The sequence below is a fragment of the Mixophyes fleayi genome, chromosome 4 (assembly GCF_038048845.1).
Source record: "Mixophyes fleayi isolate aMixFle1 chromosome 4, aMixFle1.hap1, whole genome shotgun sequence".
Taxonomy (NCBI): domain Eukaryota; kingdom Metazoa; phylum Chordata; class Amphibia; order Anura; family Limnodynastidae; genus Mixophyes; species Mixophyes fleayi.
Window position 1 is genome coordinate 1,224,770 of NC_134405.1, and position 27,289 is coordinate 1,252,058.

Sequence of the window (27,289 nt, forward strand, 5' to 3'; positions counted from 1 at the left end):
CGTAGAAATTTCCTCTTCATTTGTGGGATCAAATGAAGAGAGGGTGTCAGAGGGTAGTGGGAAGGAATTGAGCTGATGGCTTGTTGACACTACAGTTATATCATGGCTCAGTAATGCAGAACCTTTCCTATATATCTCAGATTCTGGCTTTACCATCTTTTTGTTTATGGGACACCCTCGGGTATGACACTTCTCCCGTTCAGTTATTGGTGGTGAAGGCCTGGGCTATGTTCTTCAGGAGATAACGATGGAGGAGAATCTTAGCTTCTAAGTATCTGGTCTTTCTTAGAGTGTCTGGGGATGTATAACATTACCTTACAGCATACCTACTGCTCTCTTGACAGTCTGGGAGGTCTCACCCTAATTCCGGGAATCACACTCTAATTTGGAAGTCTTACCCTAACCCAAGAGCATCACCCTCATCTTGAAGGTTCATTCTAATCTGGGAATCTAGCTCTAATCCAGGAGATTTTCCCCAAATCTAAGTCTCATCCTAACCCAAGAGGTCTCACCCTAATCCAGGGGGTCTCATCATAATCTAGGAGTCTCACCCTAATTTGGTAATCTATCTGTAATCTGGGAGGTCTCACTCTAATCCAGGAGGTCTCACCCTAATCTGGGAATCTATAGAATTTGATGGCATATAAGAACCGCTTGGCCCATTTAGTCTGTCCATTGTTTTATTAACCTATGGTAACTTTAAACCTTATTTGATCCCTTATTCTTTATAAGGACAACCTTATGTCTATCCCAAGTATGTTTAAACTTCTCTAATGTATTATCCTCTACCACCTCTGATGGGAGGCTATTCCACTTATCCACTACCCTTTCTGTGAAGTATCTTTTCCTCAAATTTCCTCAAATCTATCTGTAATCCAGGAGGTCTCACCCTAAACTGGGAGTGACCCTAATCTGGGAATCTAGCTCTAATACAGGAGGTCTCACCCTTATCCAGAAGGTCTCACCCTAATCTGGGAATCTATCTTTAATACAGGATGTCTCACCCCAATCTAGGAGGACTCACCCTAATCCGGGGGGTCTCATCATAATCTGGGAGTCTCATCCTACTCTTGGAATCTAGCTATAATTTGGGAGGTTTTACCCTAATAAAGGGGAGGTCTCACCCTAATCTGGGGATCTAGCTCTAATCCAGGAGGTCTCAACGTTATCCAGGAGGTCTCACCCTAATCTGGGGCTGCTACCCTAATCTGGGAATCTAGCTCTAATACAGGAGGTTTCACCCATATCTAAAAGGTCTCATCCTAATCTGAGAATCTAGTTGTAATGCAGTAGGTCGGTCTCATCTCACCCTTATCCAGAAGGTCTCACACTAATCCAGGAGGTCTCAACCTAATCTTGGCTCCGCACCCTAATTTGGGAATCTAGCTGTATTCCAGCATTTTCTTCCTAATCTAGGAGGACTCACTCTAATCCAGGGGGTCTCATCATAATCTGGGAGTCTCATCCTAATCTTGGAATCTAGCTGTAATCTGGGAGGTTTTACCCTAATAAAGGAGGTCTCATCCTAATCTGGGTATCTAGCTCTAATCCAGGAGTTTTTCCCCAAATCTAAATCTCATCCTAACCCAGGCGGTCTCACTCTAATCCAGAAGGTCTCACCCTAATCTGGGAAACTAGCCATAATTCAGGAGGCCTCCACCCTAATCCAGGGGGTAAATGTATCATGATGAGAGTTTTCTGGCGGGTTTGAAAAACCAATCAGATTCTAGCTATTATTTATTTAGTACATTCTACAAAATGATAGCTAGAATCCGATTGGTCGCTATAGGCAACATCTCCACTTTTCAAACCCGTCGGAAAACTCTCAGCTTGATACATTTACCCCCAGGAGTTTCTCCCTAATCTTGGAGGTTTTTATGCTAATCATGGAGTCTTGCTCTAATCCAGGAGGTCTCAGCCTAATCCGAGAGTTTTGCTGTAATCTAAGGCCACATCTGAATCTAGGAGGTAACACCCAAAACTGATAGCCTCACTTTAATCCTGGAGTCTCACTGACATTCTAGAGGGCAAAAATCTTCTTTGTGAAATTCTGCTAATCCAGAAGTTTTATTGGACACACGAGAGTCGCACAATGGCTGGTTTATGTGTATATACATAAAGATAATAATAATAATGTACCATATAGACAGATCAGGTGTGTTTCCTTTTCATATACTGTATAATACGTATGTATGGACATTATGGATAATACCACCTACAACTATAAACTGAAGGTGGGGGACGGGAGTGACCTCAAAATGTTTCTAAACAGTTACACAATACCCAGTATAAACAGACATTGAGGGTCACACAAAATTATAAATGGCATGCTCACCCACAAACCATTGCGCAGCGTCCCTCAGAGGTGGAACTAGCTGTGGGCCCGGGTGCAGGCAAGTGGGGAGCAGGGGTAGTGGGAACCGAATCCCACAGCCGAGCAGCAGGCCCCATTATCTCAATGGGCCCCGGTGCACCACACCTGCTGCACCAATGGTAGTTCAGCCACTGGTGTCCCTGATAAATCGACCGGTTTTCTGTTACCACTTATTTCATGGGTCTCAGATAACTGATAATCTACAGTAATGACACATTCTGGATCTTGTCCAATCCTGGTGAAGCTTCAACTGATTGTTCAGATCTCTCTACATGAAACCAGTGTCTTTGGGTCAAACTATTCCATTCCTGTAAATTGTTACCAGCTCACCGTATGATAGTTTACCAACTCATATTTCATACCTAGCATAGTGCAATGCTCAACAAGATGACCATAAAAGTGACCACTAAAATGTCCCCAGCGCAGGTTCCTTCCTAGTTTGTCCAGCACGTTTCCCTGGACAAAGAGTTTTCAGAAATTAGGTGAAGAGCCCCATAGTCAGCCATGGGACAATGAATCCTTGTTGGACTGTAGGTGTCAATGAATTCTCAGAAATATTTTCCCAGGATATTGACTCAACTAACAAAAATAAAATGTAATCAGAGTACATAAATCATGTAGGAAAAAGGGGACATCACAAAGTATCTCAGATGCATTCCTTGTGGCGTTTATAGTGGCCAATTTGCTCTTTTCTGGAGAATGTTTGAGGCTGTACCTGAAGTACCTGACCCCTCAGCATAATTGTCACAGAGGACCATCAAGCTAGAGCCAGTGTAAACATCTCTGGAGTGTGGTTTTAATCCCCTCATTATTTATTCATAGGAATTGGTTGTTACCCGCAGCTATTACAGAGTTTCTACTCCACAACATGTATAATGCAGGCTAGGGTAACCACCAGGGAAAAAGCTGCGGCAAGGAGTGTGACATTATTATTCTGCATGGAGTCCAGCCATGGAAAGGCAGAGAGAGAAATGCTGAAAGTGTAACCATAGCCAGGATCTGTCACCACAATATCCAAACTGTAACACAATAAACACTGATGGTAAAACACAAGTCATTTTCTATCTGGGATGTGCGTCAGTGGACAACCAACACAGCTGGACGCCGTGTGCTATAATCAGAGGAAACCGCACAATGCACAATTTCATCTTTTCCGTTTGTTTTTAAAATACTGCCTAGTTTAGCTTCATTTGTGTACTAAATTATTCATGGGAGGGGGGGTCGGGGACATTGGGGCCGATGGTCTGCAGCTTTAATACAGCACTATCATGAGGTTTCTGTAGCACTGCTGAGATCCATATGTCATAATAGATGGAAATGTCTACACAGATCACTGAGCTCATTAGTATACAGTAATCACTATAGGGGGATACCTGGGAAATGATTACATCCAGTATAACTGCAATGGAGGTATAGTGACAGAGCTGTGTGTGTGGGGTCAGTACAGGAATAGCAGAGAGATACAGGACAGGATGGAGGTGTAGTGACAGAGCTGTGTGTGTGAGGTCAGTACAGGAATAGCAGAGAGATACAGGACAGGATGGAGGTGTAGTGACAGAGCTGTGTGTGTGTGTGAGGTCAGTACAGGAATAGTAGAGAGATACAGGACAGGATGGAGGTGTAGTGACAGAGCTGTGTGTGTGTGTGTGTGAGGTCAGTACAGGAATAGTAGAGAGATACAGGACAGGATGGAGGTGTAGTGACAGAGCTGTGTGTGTGTGTGTGTGTGTGTGTGTGTGTGTGTGTGTGTGTGAGGTCAGTACAGGAATAGTAGAGAGATACAGGACAGGATGGAGGTGTAGTGACAGAGCTGTGTGAGGTCAGTACAGGAATAGTAGAGAGATACAGGGCAGGATGGTGTTGTAGTGTCAGAGTTCAGTTTGCCTTTTTGATTATCTTACAGGCAAGTTCCCCTCCTGTGATTGTAAATACTGATACTTTGGAAGCACCGGCATATGTAAGTATAGAAACGATAAGTCTTTCCCTCCCCCTGCAGGGTGACATGGTTTTATGAATTTCTTTTTCTCTTTCAGGTTAACGGAACAGAGGCTGAGATGGAGTATGAAGAAATCACTCTGGAGAGAGTAATTATCTATCTATCTATCTATCTATCTATCTATCTATCTATCTATCTATCTTCTAAGCATAAGGATCTGAGCGACTTTGACAAGGGCCAAATTGTGACTGGTTCAGTTCCCCGTGATCTCCAAAATGGCCGGTCTTGTGGGGTGTTCCCGGTATGCAGTGGTTAGTACCTACCAAAAGTGGTCCAAAGAAGGGCAACCAGTGATCCGGCGACAGGATCATGGGCACCCAAGGCTCATTGATGCGGGTGAGGAGCAAAGGCTAGACTGTCTGGTTCGATGAGAGATCCAAGGTGGCATACATAATTTTTCTTCATTCCAGTCAAGCTCTTGTTTGGACATCACCTCTGTGGGTCCACGATGACCTCATGCTTCATAATGTTATGGTATTCATTGAAAACTTTTGCAAAGTCTTCAATGAGCCCGGACAGGACTAATTAGGCCTACGTCAAGGTTCTCTCTTGGCAGGCCAGTATGCGGTGCAATATCGGACTACTTTGAAACAATGAGGCTCTGATCGCTACCTTTTGGCAAGGGCTGAACGATCGCATAAATGATGATTTAGCTTCCTGAGACATGCCTTCCAGTTTAGACAATCTAATCTCTCTGCATCAAAGGGGACATTCACCACAAAGAGCGTACCAAGGATCGCCACCTTGCACACCGTTCCTTTCCTCACATGGCACTGCATTTTCAGTATCCTGTATACATAGCAGAGGAGCCCAGGCATTTTGGTCGTTCACGCATTTCCCCTGAGGTATGTGATAGGCGTATGAAAAAAAGGCTGTGCCTCTACTGTCTCTCCTCTTGCTCCAAGAAGCCGGGAAATGCTCCCTCCTAGGCGAAAGTAGGGAGTTTGACCTAGGATCCTAGTCCACTTCTCCCTATACCCAGAAAGAATTTGAATTCCTGATGCCAGTTAACCTTTCTTATCTTAGAGGCCTGCGACCATTATTAGTCTTCGTGGACTCGGAATCTGCAGGGAACTTCATATCCGCAAGCCTGGTGTCTGAGCTCCGTCTTCCTACTCTTCTGTTGCCATAGCCCTTGGTATTGACCGCGGTAGATGGCAACCGAGTCTCCAATGGCCTACGTGACTAGTCCCATTCAGCTGTTGGTAGAAGCCCTTCACTCTGAGCAGATAAGTTTTCTGGTTCTCCTGTAATCTGTCAATCTGAACATTTTACGTCTTCCCTGACTGCAGATTCATTCGCCACAATTCGATTGGCTACGTGCGCAAGTTGTTTCCTGGGGTACTTCGTGCAAGAAGCGCTGCCTGCAAACGGTCATACCCTCGAAGACCTCTATTTCTTGTCTTGCTGTATCTCCTCACAGTAGCCTTCCCAAGATTTACTCTGACTTTTTGGACGTTTTCAGCAAAGCTACTTCTGAGGTTCTATCTCCCCACCGACCCTGGGATTGCCCGATTAGAAACATAGAAACATAGAATTTGATGTCAGATAAGAACCGCTTGGCCCATTTTTTTATTAACCTATGATAACCTCAAACACTATTTGGTCTTTTAATCTTTGTAAGGATATCCTTATGTCTATCCCAAACATGTTTAAATTGCTCTACTGTATTGGTCTCTACCACCTCTGATGGGAGGCTATTCCACTTATCCACTACTTTTTCTGTAAAGTACTTTTTCCTCACATTTCCTCTGAATCTCCTTCCCTGCAGTCTCAGTGCAGGTCCTTGTGTTCTAATACTTCTCTTCCTTTGTAGAATGTTTCCCTCCTGTACCTTTTTAAAACCCTTGATATATGTGAAAGTTTCTATCATGTCTCCCGTTCCCTTCTCTGCCCCAAACTATACATATTAAAATCTTTTAGTCTTTCTAGGTTTTGTGCAATAGGTCATGCACCATTTTAGTTGCCTTTCTTTGTGCCAGGCAAAAGTATTCCCACAGGCAAGGTATATCATCTGTCCCTACCAGAGACGCAAGCAATGTCAGAATATGTTTCGGAAAACCTCAAACGAGGTTTTATTTGGAAGTCTTCCTCTTCTGCCGGCGCTGGTTTTTCTTTGTTAAAAAAAAGGATAGCTCCTTTAGGCCGTGTATTGACTATCGCAAACTAAATACAATCACGGTAAAGAACTGCTATCCTTTTCCACTCATACCGGAACTTTTTGATTGTATCCATGGGGAACAAATCTTTACGAAGTTGGACCTTAGAGGTGCCTATAATTTAATCAGAATCCGACAAGGGGACGAATGTAACAACGCTTTTAACAGCAGAGTTGGCCATTACAAATATCTAATTATAACGTTTGGAATTTGTAATGCACCCGCAAACTTTCAGGAGTTCATCAACGAGATCTTTAGTGACCTTCTTTACCAGTCGGTAGTTATCTAGTTGAACTTCATCCTGATTTTTTCTCAAGACCTCTCATCCCATTGTACGCACATTAAGGAGGTTATTTTTCACTTACAGGGAATCATTTATATTGTAAATTGGAAAAATGCCTTTTTGAACGCCCTCAGCTACCATTCCTTGGATACTTTGTCTCTGGTACTGGTCTGCCAATGGGTCCAAGCTGCGTAGCCGCAAACTGGTCAGATTGCCCATGCTGACCCTTGTCCACCACCGAAAGTGCCTACAATGGACACAGAAGTACCAGAACTGGACCATGGAGCATTGGAAGAAGGTGGACCGGTCTAATGATTTACGTTTTCTTTTAAATCATTTCAATGTCTAGGAGCGTGTGCGTCGTTTACATCGGGAAGAGATGGCACCAGGATGCTCTACTGGAAGAAGGCAAGCTGGCAGAGGCAGTGTGATGCTATGGGCAATGTTCTGTTGTGAATCCTTTGGTCCTGACATTCATGTGGATGTTATTTTGACAGGTACCACCTACCTGAACATTGTTCCAGACCTTCATGTCAACGGTATTCCCCGATGGCTGTGGCTTCTTTCTGCAGGATAATGCGCTCTGCCACACTGCAAAAATTGTTCAGGAATGGTTTAGAGGAACATGACAAAGAATTCAAGGTGTTGACTTGGCCCCCAAATTCCCCAGATCTCAATCCTATTGAGCATCTGTGGGATGTGCTAGAAAAACAAACAAGTCAGAGGCATGGAGGCCCCACCTCACAACTTATAGGAATTAAAGGATCTGCTGCTAACGTCTATCTATCTATCTCATGTACATCTATCTATCTATCTCATCTCATATCTATCTATATATCTGTCTATCTATCTATCTATCTATCTATCTATCTATCTATCTATCTCATATCTATCTATCTATCTAATATCTATCTATCTCATATCTATTTATCTATCTCATATCTATCTATCTATCTCATGTACATCTATCTATCTATCTATCTATCTATATATCTGTCTGTCTCATATCTATCTATCTATCTATCTATCTATCTATCTATCTATCTATCTATCTATCTATCTATCTCATATCTATCTATCTATCTCATATCTATCTATCTATCTCATATCTATCTATCTATCTATCTCATATCTATTTATCTATCTATCTATCTATATATCTATCTCATATCTATTTATCTATCTCATATCTATCTATCTATCTCATGTACATCTATCTATCTATCTATCCTCATTAGGTGGCCTCTCTGATTCCTCACATCTCCCTTATCTCACAGAGTTTCTTCTCTTCCCAGGGTAACTCAGGTTTGGGGTTTAGCATCGCAGGGGGCACAGACAACCCTCATGTAGGAGATGACCCCAGCATTTTCATCACCAAGATCATTCCAGGAGGAGCAGCGGCACAAGATGGGCGACTCAGGTAGGTTACCAGGTCCTCAGTGAGAAGTCATCTGTTCCACCATGTTCTTCCCGTGTATTCTGATGTTCCTATGCTCCTGGGACAGATTACGTTGATACTCGTGATGTGTAGGAGTGAGAAGATTTCACACGTCCTCGATTTCTGATATTTATAACTTCACTTTTTCTGTGTCCTTTGTGCCTATAATGAGTTACTGAGGCCACAACCAGACATACATAGAAGTGAGGCCAGTCATCATCTCATATTGGGAATTACAGTTCCTAGATTCTGCATCAGGCAGCTATGTGAGGTTTGTATAAAACGAAAGCCCCCCGGAAGTTGTCATTAATGCTGGTAGCACTTTATATTACCTTTTTATTTATCTAATGCTCATAAGGATGCATGAATGTATATAAATATTCTTGTTACAGGACTTTACTTGGCTTCTATAAAGGTGCCAGTAAGTCATCTTGCTGAGCTCACCATTTACTACAATTCCTTAGTCTAATTCTTCTTCTTCCCCAGAAACCTCCTGTCAGTGTATAGGTATAGTCCCCCCACAATACAATAGATTGGGGTGTGGCCTAATGGGGTGTGACATCGCTGTGGGTGAGGCATGGTATTTTTAGAGGGTGGGGTCAGGTGCACACATGATTGGGTGAGTGAGCAGTGGAAAACTAAGATGATTGAAATGGAGAGGTGGAGTGGACACATTTAAGGGGTGTTCGTTGCTTTGTGTATGGGCACACCGCCATTTCCAGAAACTCTTCTGGTGCTGAGTAACCATGTATCCCAATAACATGATTAGTGGTTCAGCTCCCGCAACTGTGGAGAACTTGTGAGTTCTTATGTGAAATTAAAATTAAACTAAAAAAGCACAGCGCTGAGAGTAGTGCCCACTCAATTCTGTGAATAAATCAGTGAAACTGGTGTTAATAAAAATACACATTTAATGAAATAACTAAAAAACAAAAATATAAAAATACAACATGAAATGACACTATTTATTATTGATCAGTGCACTGATCTAAAAATGCCATTTAAAAAAGACATCCAAAACCACAACTATTGATAATCTTCTTATTTTAGCAATGATCACCAATGAAGTATTATCTAAAAAATAAGGTGATGAAACGCGTCAGTCCATAAGATACATAACAACTAACCACATACTACAACCTCGAAGTTTTGTGTATTACATGTGTAATATTTGAATGGAGATCAGCACAGAGAATTGATTCTTGATTCTAAATATTTAATCTGTCAAAATAAAATCTAATGTTTGCTTTTGGCTGTAATCTGGCAAGCCCCCCCATCTGAACATGCACAATTTTCCCTCCCACAAACGCCAAAATGTCCATTTGCAAACTCTATTTGTATTGCTTGAATTGAATAGATTTAGGCCACAAAATAGACGCCCGACCTCTTGGATTATGGGCTGCAGGCTCGGAGCTTTACGGTATCATAAATAATCTTTAATGGCTTTTAAGAATACAGAACCTCATGTTGACTTGAGGAAAAAGTTATTGACTCAGGATTTATCTTCATGATGATGCAGCTCTGAAGGCACCTTGTTCTACTTTGTACATAATGACCCCGACAACAGGGGGAATGTACTTAAATGCGCTTATCATATTTTAGTCAACTGCTGGTATGAAAACTCGCTATAAACATCATGCAATGCAATTATACTTATACTATAAAGAATGTTGCTGCTTTACTTGACTTACTTCTCTGTATCTCTCTCATCCTCAATCCTGGTCCTGACTCCTTCTTACTCCCCATTTCCTCTTGTGGCTCCATACACTCCCTCTCTCAGGGTGAATGACAGTATCCTATTTGTGAATGAGGTTGACGTACGCGAGGTAACACACAGCACAGCGGTGGAGGCTCTGAAGGATGCTGGCTCTATTGTCCGACTGTACGTGATGCGCAGAAAACCAGCGTCTGAGAAAATAATTGAAATAAAACTAATTAAAGGTCCAAAAGGTACAATTTTCAACTGAATCAGCTCCACATTTAAGAAGTAGAATGTTACAATAGATTAGAGACTAACCACAAAAAAATGTATTTTTTGGAAAACTACTAAGGACTAAAAGAGGAAATAGAGGGAAATCTTAGTAGAATATGGTGTAAAATGTATAGTGGCTTAATGAAATTCCTCTTAAGACACTCTGGGCCTGATTCAAGTTCAAATGCAAATCACCATAATTTACGTGTGTAAAAAGAGTGTGCAACTTGTGTGTAGTTCCACCAATACTGAAATCAAAGTGTTACTTACGATACATTATGATTTGAATTAAGCTGGACATATGTTCTGTATAACCAGTATTTTCCATACATAGACATACATAACAGAATGAAGTATACGTACATACGTAAGTACAATACTTTCACATCAGAACAGACATAACTTTATTTGATCAAAATATAAAATAATATATAAATTAAAATAACACTGCTAGCAATAAAATAAATAAAAAAGTCTTTCAAATATAATTCATTATTTTTTAGTTTCATAAATTATTTTGTATTAAATACTTAAATAATTTACTCCAATGTGTACAGTGCATACAATGCATTTTTAAAATAATTGGTAAATGCACACAGTTCATCTGTGATAGCTACTAAGACACATATGTTACATTGTTAAATCAACTGACCTGTAGCAGTTGTAAAAGATACATTTGAAAATAAGCGCACTCATAATCACAGGACTTGAATTGGCTGGATATCTTTTAACACGGCCTTACTGTACATGGCTTATGTTGGTCCGGACCTTCCCTCCCCTGCTCCGCCTCCCAAGTCGTAAGGGGTCATAAGTGTCAGATACGTGCGGATATGAATTACTTGCATTTGCGTATATTGGCATAAAGTCTGTATCTGTGCATGCGTTGTGTGGTATCATGCAAGATACGCTATGCTAACGGACATATGTCCGGACTTGAATATTAACTTCTGTTATTTCTTCCCTTTATCTCCTCTACATTTACCACCATGAATTGTCTACCTCTTCTCACTCCCCATTACATCATGTCTACCTATCTTATTGCCAATATCCACTATTCCTTTCCACAACCATCCCATCGCCATCTCTCTCCGGTAATCCACCATTGTCCCATACATCTTCTCCCTGTGCTTCAACCACCGCTCCCCATCTTTCTGCATAATCCATTATTCTTCTCTCCTCTATTTTATCCCTCTCCCTTAACCACCTCCCCCCATCTCTCTCTGTAATCACAATTCTTTTCTCCTCCATCTTATACCTCTCTCAACCACCGCTTCCCATCTGTCTCCGTAAACATTATTCTTCTTTCCTCTATTTTATCCCTCTCCCTCAACCACTTCTACTCATCTCTCTCTGTAATCCACCTTCTTTCCCTCTTCCATCTTATCCATAAACCACATCTCACCATCTCTCGGTGTAAACCATTATTCTTCTATCTTTCATCTTGTCCCTCTTCCTCAACCACCTCCACCATATCTTTCTGTGATCCACATTTCTTTTCTCCTCCATTTTATCCCTCTCCCTCAACCACTTCTATTCATCTCTCTCCATAATCCACCTTTCTTCTCTCTTCCATCTTCTCAACCACCTCCACCATCTCTCGGTGTAATCCATTATTATTCTCTCCTTCATTTTATCACTCTTCTTTATCCACCATTCTACGCTTCCATCCATATGATCCCACTCCCCAACTACCTCTCCCCATTTCTCTCCGTATTCCACCATCCTTCTCACTTTCATCTTATCTTTCTCCCTCAACACCCTTCCCCATCTCTCTAATCAACCGTCGTTATTCTCTCCTTCACCTTATTCCTTTCTCAAAAACTTCTCTCTATCTCTCACCGCCATACACCATTTTTCTGTCCTGTCCACATTCTATATCCGACGGCTTCTCAGGTCTGGGTTTCAGCATTGCCGGTGGTGTTGGCAATCAGCACATTCCAGGTGATAATAGTATATATGTCACCAAGATCATTGAGGGTGGTGCAGCACACAAGGACATGCGGCTTCAGATTGGAGACAAAATTCTTGCGGTAAGATCAGCACTCGCTTTTGGGTATTTTTCTTATTTTTCTATATAACTCTTTGCAACACCCACCATCTTATTATAGAATTGTCCAAATTATACGTTACATCTAACTCCCATTCACCCATAAGTATGCAGGAGTGACCACAAATGATCCTTTGCTGCTTTTATGGGGGGGAGGGTGCTGGTCCATAGCCCACTCCACTTTCCAACCCCCTTACCTGTTACATCTCTTATGACAGAACTATTCCAAGGGGGCAATTCTCATAGAAGATAGTGAAGATATACTGAAAGTTTGTTAGATGTTCTCCAGTGGTCCATTGTACAAATATGTTTATCATGAACTAATTTCATCCCACCTGTGTTCTAAACCTTTACTAGGAAATGTGTAAAAGTGCACCTTTGGTCACAGTCTCTGAAGCATGCTGGGAAACATGTAAGACGATGTCCGTTTGGATATTATCAATCCAACGTGAAGTGAAGGCCTTTGGCCCAGGTTCATGGATTGATCTTGGTAGAAAGTCATGCTGTTATGTAATACTTATATAAAGTAGGATGGGACAGGCTGCCCTCAAGCTTATGACTGGTCATTATTCTACTTTACCCTGGGGCTTTCTGGTTCCAGACATAGCACAGTATGAACTGCTGTAATAATTGTATTTCATATTTTGGGAATGGTGTGGGGATTCTATAAAGGACCTAAGCGGAAGAGTTTATTCTCCCTAGGGGTTGGAGTTCTCCTATAAGTATTATGTATTTCCACAGATGAGAGTAAAACACTTGTAGAACCACCACCTAGAACCACTGAATTGTAGAAGCCATGTGAATTCCTAAATAGAAGTCTTTACTTGTTAAGGAAATGTACCCATTGGGTAGAAGAGTTATACTGATGTTTATACCCAACAACAAATCCCATTCTGCTATGACCCTTAAAAGATTTGGAATGGAGATTGGGGGCCCAATGAATGCACCCAGTACATTGATGTATTGTGGTTATGACCTGTTATCTTGGCTAATGGTTCCATAGATTCCATAAAGATTTCCGGCAATAGAGTCTGGTTCCATATCCTTTTTTTATGCCACTCTTCCCCGTAAAGGGCATACAGCTTGCTGCAGTACCTGTGGTACCATCCTAACCCTCCATAATAGTATGACATGCCACGTGCAAATGTTGCTGATAGTTTAACTCTACAGGTGAATCATGTCAGCCTAGAAGATGTAATGCACGAAGACGCTGTTGCAGCTTTGAAGAATACGTCAGATATTGTCTACCTGAAAGTGGCCAAACCAACCAATGTCTATCTGAATGATTCCTACGCACCCCCAGATATCACAACGTGTAAGTAAATGCTCACTTGTCAGTTCTGCATCATTCTACATTCTAGTTTTTCCTGTATTCTTTCATCTCATCTGTCTCTTTCTGCTGCCTCCTCCCCACCCATTAAATTCCATAGGATCTCTCGATACCTTCTTCTCATGTATATCTTACTCTTTCCAGCTTACTCTCAGCAACTGGATAGTGACCTGTGTCACCCCAGTTATCTGGGCCCTGAGTATGCACCAGTGATGACCCCAACCTCACCCCGCAGATACTCACCCATCCCTAAAGAACTAATGGGAGAGGAGGAGGTGCCACGGTAAGGGAGACACATAGATGATGGGGTGGAATTGGGAAGACTCTGGTGAGAGCAATGGTGGGGAAGTAAACAGAGGACAATTATTCAGATAAGAGAGAGCTGGACAAAAAAGAATTACTCAGACTCAAGTAATAAAGATGACGGATAATTAAACAGGATTAGGTAAGAGATGATGTGACAATAAATAAAGGGAAATCAGACAAGCTCAGTTAAGATACAGAGGGTGAAAGAGTAAATAGAAAACAATAGGACAGGGTCAGGTAAGAGGGAGAGGGTGGGACAGCTTATAATTAGGCAGCTTTAGGTGGAATAGTACATGGAGGTGATTTAGCCAGGCTCACATGGAGCATGAGGAGAATATATGGTGGAGAGTAGATAGGAGGGAGTAAGGCAGAGTCAGGTAAAATTGAAAGAGGTGGAACAGTACATGGAGGTGATTTAGGTAGGCTCAGGTAAGGAAGATTTGGTGGAGAGTAGATAGGAGAGAGTCAGACAATGTTAGGTAAGAGGGAGATGGTGGAGCAGAAGATTGAGAGTACATGAAGGTGATTTAGGCAGGGTCAGGTAAGGAAGATTTGGTGGAGAGTAGATAGGAGAGAGTCAGACAATATTAGGTAAGAGGGAGATGGTGGAGCAGAAGATTGAGAGTACATGGAGGTGATTTGGGCAGGGTCAGGTAAGGAAGATTTGGTGGAGAGTAGATAGGAGATAGTCAGGCAATGTTAGGTAAGAGGGAGATGGTGGAGCAGAAGATTGAGAGTACATGGAGGTGATTTAGGCAGGGTCAGGTAAGGAAGATTTGGTGGATAGTAGATAGGAGAGAGTCAGACAATGTTAGGTAAGAGGGAGATGGTGGAGCAGAAGATTGAGAGTACATGGAGGGGATTTAGGCAGGGTCACACTGAGTGTGAGGAGAAGACATGATGTTTAATATATAGACAGTCTAGGTTTGTGGTGGTGTAGGCACATATAGGGATGGAAGGACAATATTAGGTTGCTAAATGTATTGACTATTGTTTACATGTGTTGTAGAGAACCACGCAGGATTGTGATACATCGCGGATCTACAGGCCTAGGTTTTAATATCGTTGGAGGAGAAGATGGGGAAGGAATATTTATCTCGTTTATCTTGGCAGGGGGACCGGCTGACCTGAGCGGAGCTTTGAGGAAGGGAGATCAGATAATGTCTGTGAGTATCATAGCTACTAATGTCCTAGTTGTATTTCTATCTAGCACAATGTATCTATGCATGTGCCCTGAACTTTCCATTGATTGATAGAACAACTGCCGGCTGCCATGTTTATAACCCTGTTTCCCATCAATGTCTTTCAGGTGAACGGGGTGGATCTGAGGAACGCTACACATGAACAGGCGGCTCTAGCGCTGAAGAACGCAGGTCAAATTGTCACCATTATTGCACAGTACAAGCCAGAGGGTAAGTGGTGCTGCCATAGAGAAGTATATAAACATGATATTATATATCAGTTTGGATGTAATCAGGGCCGGATTAAGGGAATGGAGGCCCCTGGGCTAAGAGGGCCTCCATTCCTCCGTGAGGCCCTCCCCCCCAGTGAGCCGAGCCGCCCCCAAGGCACTTACCTTCTTCTCCTGGCATTGCAGTCCTTCCCCGGCGCGCTGTACTCTCTTTACTGAGGAGATCTCGTAAGAGTGAGACTCACGAGATCTCCTCAGTAAGGAGACTACAGCGCGCCGGGGAAGGACCGCAGTGAAAGTGCTCAGCAGCATTGATCACGCCGGGGGCGCCCCCGCCCCCAACCGATCAATACTGCTGCTGAGCACTTTCAAGGGCCCCTTGGATACCCGAGGCCCCTGGGCTGTAGCCCAGTTAGCCCTAGGGTTAATCTGGCCGTGGATGTAATCCCCATTGTATCTATGTGTCAACCTTAACAAGTGTGTATACTATTGTGTATATTACAGGGTTTAAACCAACTTCACTCAAATGACACAATATAATATCCTGTAACCTTTTATCTACTGTAAACAGTGAGCAACCTTCTAATGGATGTATATTGAAGACTATCATCCAGACACAGCGCTGCTCTATCTGTTATCATCCAGACACAGCGCTGCTCTATCTGTTATCATCCAGACACAGCGCTTCTCTATCTGTTATCATCCAGACACAGCGCTTCTATATCTGTTATCATCCAGACACAACGCTTCTCTATCTGTTATCATCCAGACACAGCGCTTCTCTATCTGTTATCATCCAGACACAGCGCTTCTCTATCTGTTATCATCCAGACACAGCGCTTCTCTATCTGTTATCGTCTTAGGGCAGTAATTTTTTGTTGTTGTTTAATGGTGGAACTGAAAGCCCAAATCTGTCCTGAAGTGGTACTGGCCCAGCTTGCTGGTGATTTTTTTTGTTAAATTACAGTTATAAAAAATAAGCCTCATAACTGCACATTGGGACCTATTGATAACTAGGCCCCATGGTGTGATATATATACATGATATACCGTATGTAATATGTGATACAACAAGACTGATATGTCAGCATTATATGTGTCTCAACAGAGTACAGCAGGTTTGAAGCCAAGATCCATGACTTGCGGGAACAGCTAATGAATAGTAGTCTTGGATCTGGGAGTGCATCACTGCACAACACTAATGGAACCAAAAGAGGGTTCTACATCAGGTGAGAGGCTGGCAGAGTGCTGGGTGTATGAGAGGCTCAAAAGATGGGACATCTGAGGCTCAAAAGATGGGATAGAAGAAGGGAAACAGAGGAATAGCTGGTTGAAATTAGCTGCAAGAAGATGAAAGTTTAGCTCAGGAGGGGATGTGGGGATCATTGAAAAACATGTCACTAGTCCACCTATGATGTCTATATCCTTATAAGCTTGTCTTCTCTGATTAGTATCAGTGTCTCATAATACTCACACATCTATTATACCACTATCTCCCCTCCATACAAAAGTAGAATGTCCCTGTGTCTCTGTAGCTCCTCTATTAGATGTTAGAATCTATCTTCTTATATTACAATGTCCTGTTCATCTTCTGTGCTACATGCATTAAACCTTACTAATGTCTGTGCACTTTCTGCAGGGCGCTTTTTGACTACGATAAGACCCGGGACTGTGGTTTCCTCAGCCAAGCCTTGAGCTTCAAGTTTGGGGATGTACTACAAGTCATGGATGCCACAGATGAAGAGTGGTGGCAGGCACGACGTGTCCTGCCCGAAGGAGAGGAGATCGGCTTCATCCCCAGTAAGAGAAGGTGAGACAAAGCTATTTATGGAAAAGTATTTTCATAGGTGTCTCAGAGAGAAAAACAAAGTGTGTCATGGCAACCATAGCAAAGTGACAAAAGAGGAACATTAAGTAACACAAATTATATCATTAACAGCAATTAGAAATTACCACCTTACTGTAACCAGAAATCACCAAGATAATATAACTAGAAATTATCAGTAAAATATAGCCACAAAGTACCAGTAGACTATAACCACACATTTCAACCTACTACCAAACTAGAAACAGTAATGGCCAGCATACTAGAAACAGTAATGGCCAGCATACGAGAACCAGAAATAGCCAGCATACTACAAACAGTAATTGCCAGCATACTAGAAACATAAATATCTAGCAAACTAGAGACAGAAATTACCAACATACAATAATCAGAATTGGCCAGCATAGTAGAAACAGAAATTACCAGCATACTATAGCCATTAATCACCACCTTGCTATGACCAGCATATTATAACCAGAAGTTAACATCATATATTAACTACCACGGCCCAACACCAATAGTGACCAACTCATTGCACCCAGAAATGCCCAGCATATATACCCTACATCCAGGCTACCTAATGGTGTAGAAATGCTCAGCATATACACCCTACATCTAGGCCATCTGATGATGTAGAAATGCCCAGCATATACACCCTACATCCAGGCTACCTAATGGTGTAGAAATGCCCAGCATATACGCCCTACATCCAGACCACCTGATGGTGTAGAAATGCCCAGCATATACACCCTACATCTAGGCCATCTGATGATGTAGAAATGCCCAGCATATACACCCTACATCCAGGCTACCTAATGGTGTAGAAATGCCCAGCCTATACGCCCTACATCCAGACCACCTGATGGTGTAGAAATACCCAGCATATATGCCCTACATCCAGACCACCTGATGGTGTAGAAATGCCCAGCATATATGCCCTACATCCAAACCACCTGATGGTGTAGAAATGCCCAGCATATATGCCCTACATCCAAACCACCTGATGGTGTAGAAATGCTCAGCATATACGCCCTACATCGAGACCACCTGATAATGTAGAAATGCCCAGCATATACACCCTACATCCAGGCTACCTAATGGTGTAGAAATGCCCAGCATATACACCCTACATCCAGACCATCTGATGGTGTAGAAATGCCCAGCATATACACCCTACATCCAGACCATCTGATGGTGTAGAAATGCCCAGCATATACACCCTACATCCAAGCCATCTGATGGTGTAGAAATGCTCAGCATATACACCCTACATCTAGGCCATCTGATGGTGTAGAAATGCCCAGCATATACACCCTACATCTAGGCCATCTGATGGTGTAGATATGCCCAGCATATACACCCTACATCCAGGCCATCTGATGGTGTAGAAATGCCCAGCATATACACCCTACATCCAGGCTATCTAATGGTGTAGAAATGCCCAGCATATACACCCTACATCCAGGCCATCTGATGGTGTAGAAATGCCCAGCATATACACCCTACATCCAGACCACCTGATGGTGTAGAAATGCCCAGCATATACACTCTACATCTAGGCCATCTGATGGTGTAGAAATGCTCAGCATATACACCCTACATCCAGGCTATCCAATGGTGTAGAAATACCCAGCATATACACCCTACATCCAGGCCATCTGATGGTGTAGAAATGCTCAGCATATACGCCCTACATCCAGACCACCTAATGGTGTAGAAATGCTCAGTATATACACCCTACATCCAGGCCATCTGATGGTGTAGAAATGCCCAGCATATACACCCTACATCTAGGTCATCTGATGGTGAAGAAATGCCCAGCATATACACCCTACATCCAGGCCATCTGATGGTGTAGAAATGCCCAGCATATACACCCTACATCTAGGCTATCTAATGGTGTAGAAATGCCCAGCATATACACCCTACATCCAGGCTATCTGATGGTGTAGAAATGCCCAGCATATACACCCTACATCTAGGTCATCTGATGGTGTAGAAATGCCCAGCATATACACCCTACATCCAGGCCATCTGATGGTGTAGAAATGCCCAGCATATACACCCTACATCTAGGCTATCTAATGGTGTAGAAATGCCCAGCATATACACCCTACATCTAGGCTATCTAATGGTGTAGAAATGCCCAGCATATACACCCTACATCCAGGCTATCTGATGGTGTAGAAATGCCCAGCATATACACCCTACATCCAGGCTATCTGATGGTGTAGAAATGCTCAGCATATACACCCTACATCCAGGCCATCTGATGGTGTAGAAATGCTCAGCATATACACCCTACATCCAGGCCATCTGATGGTGTAGAAATGCCCAGCATATACACCCTACATCCAGGCCATCTGATGGTGTAGAAATGCTCAGCATATACACCCTACATCCAGGCCATCTGATGGTGTAGAAATGCTCAGCATATACACCCTACATCCGGGCCATCTGATGGTGTAGAAATGCTCAGCATATACACCCTACATCCGGGCCATCTGATGGTGTAGAAATGCCCAGAATATACACCCTACATCCAGGCCATCTGATGGTGTAGAAATGCCCAGAATATACACCCTACATCCAGGCCATCTGATGGTGTAGAAATGCCCAGAATATACACCCTACATCCAGGCCATCTGATGGTGTAGGAAGCTGGTTTTTAAAGTAAGGACAAGTTAGTTTTTACTTACCATGTATCAGTTTGGTGTGGAAGGTTAGGGGGTGCTACGAGTGTGTTAGCCTAGGGACGCCAGTGGTGCACGCAGGGGGCTTTCTGGGTCGGTCTCCAGAAACCCCCCCTTCCGCTAACTAAGCGCCCACCATAGCGGCACTGTACTATACAGCAGCCGCGGTGCTGTCAAAGAAGCATCCACGGTGGTGCTGTATATCCACGGTGGACGCTTCTTTGACAGCGCCACGGCTGCTGTATAGTACAGTGCTGCTGAAACGGAGCTGCTGCGTGTTTTGGTTTTGGGTTTTTTTGGTCGGGGGGGAAACCCCCCCCCCTCCCCCCCGACATTCCTGCGTGCGCCCCTGGACGCCTGAACCTTTTATCAGGCCCTGTGTTGAGAGATCAGATACACTGTGCCCATAATACATAAACACAAACAACTGCATAATAATACAACAGAAACACAATCTGCTGTATATTAATAGAACATAAACACAACCTGCTGTATAACAATCAGAGATAAGTGACTCGATTAAGTAAAATCGGGCGAATTCCGACGTTGGGTATCCGAGTCGTGATTCGGGTTCTCCCGCCAAACTCAGATCTCAAAACGAGGCAAAATGTAATTTCCATGATTTTTTATTTTGGCAAAACTCTCCCAAGTTTTGGACCACCATCTTCTGTATATATAGTCCGCCCTCGTTCTCTCAAGTGCCCTTGTAGAACAGACAGCGCGTAGGGAGAAGGTTACCTGCTGAGCTCTGCTAGGAAAGTAGTGTTCATGGGACATAGGAGAGCGATAGAATCCTGTCGTTATTGTGAAGCAGCTCTGTAGAGAATAGTCGGCTACAAGAGTTTGCTGATTGTTGTTAATGCATTGAATATATATATCATAGTACTAGACAGTAAATACAGACTGCGTTAGATAGATCTCATCTCAACTAACTAGAATATTTATTTTTTTGGAGAAATAACTTGTGTTTTTGCTGTCAGACTATTAGCAGCATACAAAAAACAAACAGATTTATTTGTTATAAAATGGAAAGTTTTTCTATTGAAAGTGATCTTGTGTGAGGCAGTGACATGTGAAATCATTTTGAAATAAACTGGGTGTATAATAACACAACATAAACACTACCAGCTGTATAATAACACAACATAAACACTACCAGCTGTATAATAATACACCATAAATACAACCAGCTGTATAATAATACAACATAAATACTACCAGCTGTATAATAATACACCATAAATACTACCAGCTGTATAATAATACACCATAAATACTACCAGCTGTATAATAATACACCATAAACACTACCAGCTGTATAATAATACACCATAAATACTACCAGCTGTATAATAATACACCATAAACACTACCAGCTGTATAATAATACACCATAAATACTACCAGCTGTATAATAATACAACATAAATACTACCAGCTGTATAATAATACACCATAAACACTACCAGCTGTATAATAATACACCATAAATACTACCAGCTGTATAATAATACAACATAAACACTACCAGCTGTATAATAACACAACATACACATGACCAGCTGTGTAATAATACAACATAAACACTACCAGATGTGTAATAATACACCATAAACACTACCAGATGTATAATAATACACCATAAACACTACCAGCTGTATAATAATACACCATAAACACTACCAGCTGTATAATAATGCACCATAAACACTACCAGCTGTATAATAATACACCATAAACACTACCAGCTGTATAATAATACACCATAAACACTACCAGCTGTATAATAATACACCATAAACACTACCAGATGTATAATAATACACCATAAACACTACCAGCTGTATAATAATACACCATAAACACTACCAGCTGTATAATAATGCACCATAAACACTACCAGCTGTATAATAATACACCATAAACACTACCAGCTGTATAATAATACACCATAAACACTACCAGCTGTATAATAATACACCATAAACACTACCAGCTGTATAATAATACACCATAAACACTACCAGCTGTATAATAATACACCATAAACACTACCAGCTGTATAATAATACACCATAAACACTACCAGCTATATAATAACACAACATATACATGACCAGCTGTGTAATAATACAACAAACACATGACCAGCTGTATAATAACACAACAAACACATGACCAGCTGTATAATAACACAACATACACATGACCAGCTGTATAATAACATAACATACACATGACCAGCTGTATAATAACACAACATACACATGACCAGCTGTATAATAACACAACATACACATGACCAGCTGTATAATAACACAATGGTTTACATGCCATCATTTTATCCTTCTCTCCACAGAGTCGAACGACGAGAATGGTCTCGATTAAAGGTAATTGTGAGTTAATATTGTCTGTATCTTACACCATTCTGAAGGAAGTATTTATCAGAACCAGTTCTCCAGATATCTATAAAGCTGAGAGTTTGGATGTGCATCTTATAATCATAGTTTTGGAGATCTATCCCCGGCCTTAGTGCCAATTGGTCTTTATCCATCTGATCTAGTGGGAGCACTCATTGTAGTTCTAGCACACTGCTCACTTTTGGGAGTCAATCCCTGATCCCTGGGGGTAGATTTTGCCCCTGCGCACCTAGATGACCACAGGCCCCACTAACCTCAAGGTACACGGACTCTCCCAGTAGACCAGCGAGAGCTGCCTCTATGTTTGAGGGATTCAGCTTAATCTCAAATGTTAAAGGTCACATCGCAGTCCACCCTCCTGCAACGTTACATCCACCACATCGCAGTCCACCCTCCTGCAACGTTACATCCACCACATCGCAGTCCACCCTCCTGCAACGTTACATCCACCACATCGCAGTCCACCCTCCTGCAACGTTACATCCACCACATCGCAGTCCACCCTCCTGCAACGTTACATCCACCACATCGCAGTCCACCCTCCTGCAACGTTACATCCACCACATCTCAGCCCACCCTCCTGCAACGTTACATCCACCACATCGCAGCCCACCCTCCTGCAACGTTACATCCACCACATCGCAGTCCACCCTCCTGCAACGTTACATCCACCACATCGCAGTCCACCCTCCTGCAACGTTACATCCACCACATCGCAGTCCACCCTCCTGCAACGTTACATCCACCACATCACAGCCCACCCTCCTGCAACGTTACATCCACCACATCACAGCCCACCCTCCTGCAACGTTACATCCACCACATCGCAGTCCACCCTCCTGCAACGTTACATCCACCACATCGCAGTCCACCCTCCTGCAACGTTACATCCACCACATCGCAGTCCACCCTCCTGCAACGTTACATCCACCACATCGCAGTCCACCCTCCTGCAACGTTACATCCACCACATCGCAGTCCACCCTCCTGCAACGTTACATCCACCACATCGCAGTCCACCCTCCTGCAACGTTACATCCACCACATCGCAGTCCACCCTCCTGCAACGTTACATCCACCACATCGCAGTCCACCCTCCTGCAACGTTACATCCACCACATCGCAGTCCACCCTCCTGCAACGTTACATCCACCACATCGCAGTCCACCCTCCTGCAACGTTACATCCACCACATCGCAGTCCACCCTCCTGCAACGTTACATCCACCACATCGCAGTCCACCCTCCTGCAACGTTACATCCACCACATCGCAGTCCACCCTCCTGCAACGTTACATCCACCACATCGCAGTCCACCCTCCTGCAACGTTACATCCACCACATCGCAGTCCACCCTCCTGCAACGTTACATCCACCACATCACAGCCCACCCTCCTGCAACGTTACATCCACCACATCGCAGCCCACCCTCCTGCAACGTTACATCCACCACATCGCAGTCCACCCTCCTGCAACGTTACATCCACCACATCGCAGTCCACCCTCCTGCAACGTTACATCCACCACATCACAGCCCACCCTCCTGCAACGTTACATCCACCACATCACAGCCCACCCTCCTGCAACGTTACATCCACCACATCGCAGTCCACCCTCCTGCAACGTTACATCCACCACATCGCAGTCCACCCTCCTGCAACGTTACATCCACCACATCGCAGTCCACCCTCCTGCAACGTTACATCCACCACATCGCAGTCCACCCTCCTGCAACGTTACATCCACCACATCGCAGTCCACCCTCCTGCAACGTTACATCCACCACATCGCAGTCCACCCTCCTGCAACGTTACATCCACCACATCGCAGTCCACCCTCCTGCAACGTTACATCCACCACATCGCAGTCCACCCTCCTGCAACGTTACATCCACCACATCGCAGTCCACCCTCCTGCAACGTTACATCCACCACATCGCAGTCCACCCTCCTGCAACGTTACATCCACCACATCGCAGTCCACCCTCCTGCAACGTTACATCCACCACATCGCAGTCCACCCTCCTGCAACGTTACATCCACCACATCGCAGTCCACCCTCCTGCAACGTTACATCCACCACATCGCAGTCCACCCTCCTGCAACGTTACATCCACCACATCGCAGTCCACCCTCCTGCAACGTTACATCCACCACATCGCAGTCCACCCTCCTGCAACGTTACATCCACCCCCCCCCTTGTCATTAAGTAAGGTTTATGTTTTTTTCTCCTAAAAAACTGCTCTTTTCCCCCCACTAATGTGTAAAGACAATCATCAGACTAACGGGACGTCGCTCACTATTTGTGGGTGTAGCTTCTTTCTTACATTGAGCAAACTTTGCCTAGAAATGCGCTTATCTGAAAGGCAACTGCTGGCTGCAAAGTACATGGAAGTATAGAGATGAAAACTGCACCGTGCCGTCACTTTATCTCACTTCAGTGGTCTTGTTGTACAACATAAAATCTTATATTACTACTTCTCCATATATAACAAACTCAATGCCCAACTGCTCCCATTGGCCGATGGAAACTCCTGAATGTTAGTGTAAATCCAGGCCCTCGGCGCCACCGCATAGGACTGGCCGGTTCGTGTATTTACCAGGTAGCAATCCAAGACAGATACCAATACAACCAGCTCTGACGTCTTGATAATTGTGTAGATGTTGTGTGTTTGTTGTGTAGTTGTGCTGTGTCTGGTGACTGGCCCTCTCACTGAGATTGTCTGTCTCTCTGCCTTTCCACTTCTCCCCTCTGCTGCGCAGGATCGAAGCAGCACCACAGGGTCTCAGAGTATGTATCTCACCTATCTGCTATTCCCTCTCCACATCACCCCTAAAGCTCTGTCACTACTCCTTCATCTCTCTCTCTGCTATTCCTGTGTTCACCCTGTGTACATCTGTTGCTACACCGTCCTGTATCTCTATCCTATTCCTGTACTGACCTCACACACACACACACACAGATCTGTCACGACACCGCCATCCTGTCCTGTATCGCTCTACTATTCCTATACTGACCTCACACACACAGCTCTGTCACTACACCTCCATCCTGTCCTGTATCTCTCTACTATTCCTGTACTGACCTAACACACACACAGCTCTGTCACTACACCTCCATCCTGTCCTGTATCTCTCTACTATTCCTGTATTGACCCCACACACACAGCTCTGTCACTACACCTCCATCCTGTCCTGTATCTCTCTGCTATTCCTGTACTGACCTCACACACACACACAACTCTGTCACTACACCTCCATCCTGTCCTGTATCTCTCTACTATTCCTGTACTGACCTCACACACACACACAGCTCTGTCACTACACCTCCATCCTGTCCTGTATCTCTCTGCTATTCCTGTACTGACCTCACACACACACACAGCTCTGTCACTACACCTCCATCCTGTCCTGTATCTCTCTACTATTCCTGTACTGACCTAACACACACACAACTCTGTCACTACACCTCCATCCTGTCCTGTATCTCTCTGCTATTCCTGTACTGACCTCACACACACACAGCTCTGTCACTACACCTCCATCCTGTCCTGTATCTCTCTACTATTCCTTTACTGACCCCACATACACAGCTCTGTCACTACACCTCCATCCTGTCCTGTATCTCTCTACTATTCCTGTACTGACCTCACACACACAGCTCTGTCACTACACCTCCATCCTGTCCTGTATCTCTCTACTATTCCTGTACTGACCTCACACACACAGCTCTGTCACTACACCTCCATCCTGTCCTGTATCTCTCTACTATTCCTGTACTGACCTCACACACACACAGTTCTGTCACTACACCTCCATCCTGTCCTGTATCTCTCTACTATTCCTGTACTGACCTCACACACACACAGCTCTGTCACTACACCTCCATCCTGTCCTGTATCTCTCTGCTATTCCTGTACTGACCTCACACACACACACACAGCTCTGTCACTACACCTCCATCCTCTCCTGTATCTCTCTACTATTCCTGTACTGACCCCTCACACACAGCTCTGTCACTACACCTCCATCCTGTCCTGTATCGCTCTACTATTCCTGTACTGACTTCACACACACAGCTCTGTCACTACACCTCCATCCTGTCCTGTATCTCTCTACTATTCCTGTACTGACCTCACACACACAGCTCTGTCACTACACCTCCATCCTCTCCTGTATCTCTCTACTATTCCTGTACTGACCCCTCACACACAGCTCTGTCACTACACCTCCATCCTGTCCTGTATCGCTCTACTATTCCTGTACTGACCTCACACACACAGCTCTGTCACTACACCTCCATCCTGTCCTGTATCGCTCTACTATTCCTGTACTGACCTCACATACACAGCTCTGTCACTATACCTCCATCCTGTCCTGTATCTCTCTACTATTCCTGTACTGACCTCACACACAGCTGTCACTACACCTCCATCCTGTCCTGTATCGCTCTACTATTCCTGTACTGACCTCACATACACAGCTCTGTCACTACACCTCCATCCTGTCCTGTATCTCTCTACTATTCCTGTACTGACCTCACACACAGCTGTCACTACACCTCCATCCTGTCCTGTAACTCTCTACTATTCCTGTACTGACCTCACACACACACAGCTCTGTCACTACACCTCCATCCTGTCCTGTATCTCTCTACTATTACTGTACTGACCTCACACACACACACAGCTGCCACTACACCTCCATCCGTCCTGTATCTCTCTACTATTCCTGTATTGACCCCACACACACAGCTCTGTCACTACACCTCCATCCTGTCCTGTATCTCTCTGCTATTCCTGTACTGACCTCACACACACACCTCTGTCACTATACCTCCATCCTGTCCTGTATCTCTCTACTATTCCTGTACTGACCTCACACACAGCTGTCACTACACCTCCATCCTGTCCTGTATCGCTCTACTATTCCTGTACTGACCTCACATACACAGCTCTGTCACTACACCTCCATCCTGTCCTGTATCTCTCTACTATTCCTGTACTGACCTCACACACAGCTGTCACTACACCTCCAT

General features: G+C 43.7%; 1 protein-coding gene and 1 long non-coding RNA gene across 8 annotated transcripts in view; both read left to right on the forward strand.

Annotated features, from left to right (window-relative positions):
* The window catches only part of DLG4 (discs large MAGUK scaffold protein 4), a 170,284-nt gene that overhangs the window by 135,490 nt on the left and 7,505 nt on the right, over window positions 1-27,289 (forward strand). For all 7 annotated transcript variants that reach the window (XM_075206113.1, XM_075206116.1, XM_075206115.1 and 4 more), the window contains 13 exons: window positions 4,278-4,331; window positions 4,408-4,458; window positions 8,108-8,232; window positions 10,031-10,200; window positions 12,116-12,252; window positions 13,440-13,584; window positions 13,744-13,882; window positions 14,915-15,071; window positions 15,215-15,317; window positions 16,424-16,544; window positions 16,955-17,125; window positions 22,193-22,223; window positions 25,015-25,042. In XM_075206113.1, the coding sequence (XP_075062214.1) occupies window positions 4,278-4,331; window positions 4,408-4,458; window positions 8,108-8,232; window positions 10,031-10,200; window positions 12,116-12,252; window positions 13,440-13,584; window positions 13,744-13,882; window positions 14,915-15,071; window positions 15,215-15,317; window positions 16,424-16,544; window positions 16,955-17,125; window positions 22,193-22,223; window positions 25,015-25,042 (1,432 nt within the window). The remainder of the gene's footprint in view (window positions 1-4,277; window positions 4,332-4,407; window positions 4,459-8,107; window positions 8,233-10,030; window positions 10,201-12,115; window positions 12,253-13,439; window positions 13,585-13,743; window positions 13,883-14,914; window positions 15,072-15,214; window positions 15,318-16,423; window positions 16,545-16,954; window positions 17,126-22,192; window positions 22,224-25,014; window positions 25,043-27,289) is intronic.
* On the forward strand, window positions 92-2,428 carry LOC142150926 (uncharacterized). Its single transcript, XR_012691108.1, has 3 exons — window positions 92-505; window positions 604-938; window positions 1,177-2,428. It is a non-coding gene; the product is annotated as an uncharacterized LOC142150926 (long non-coding RNA).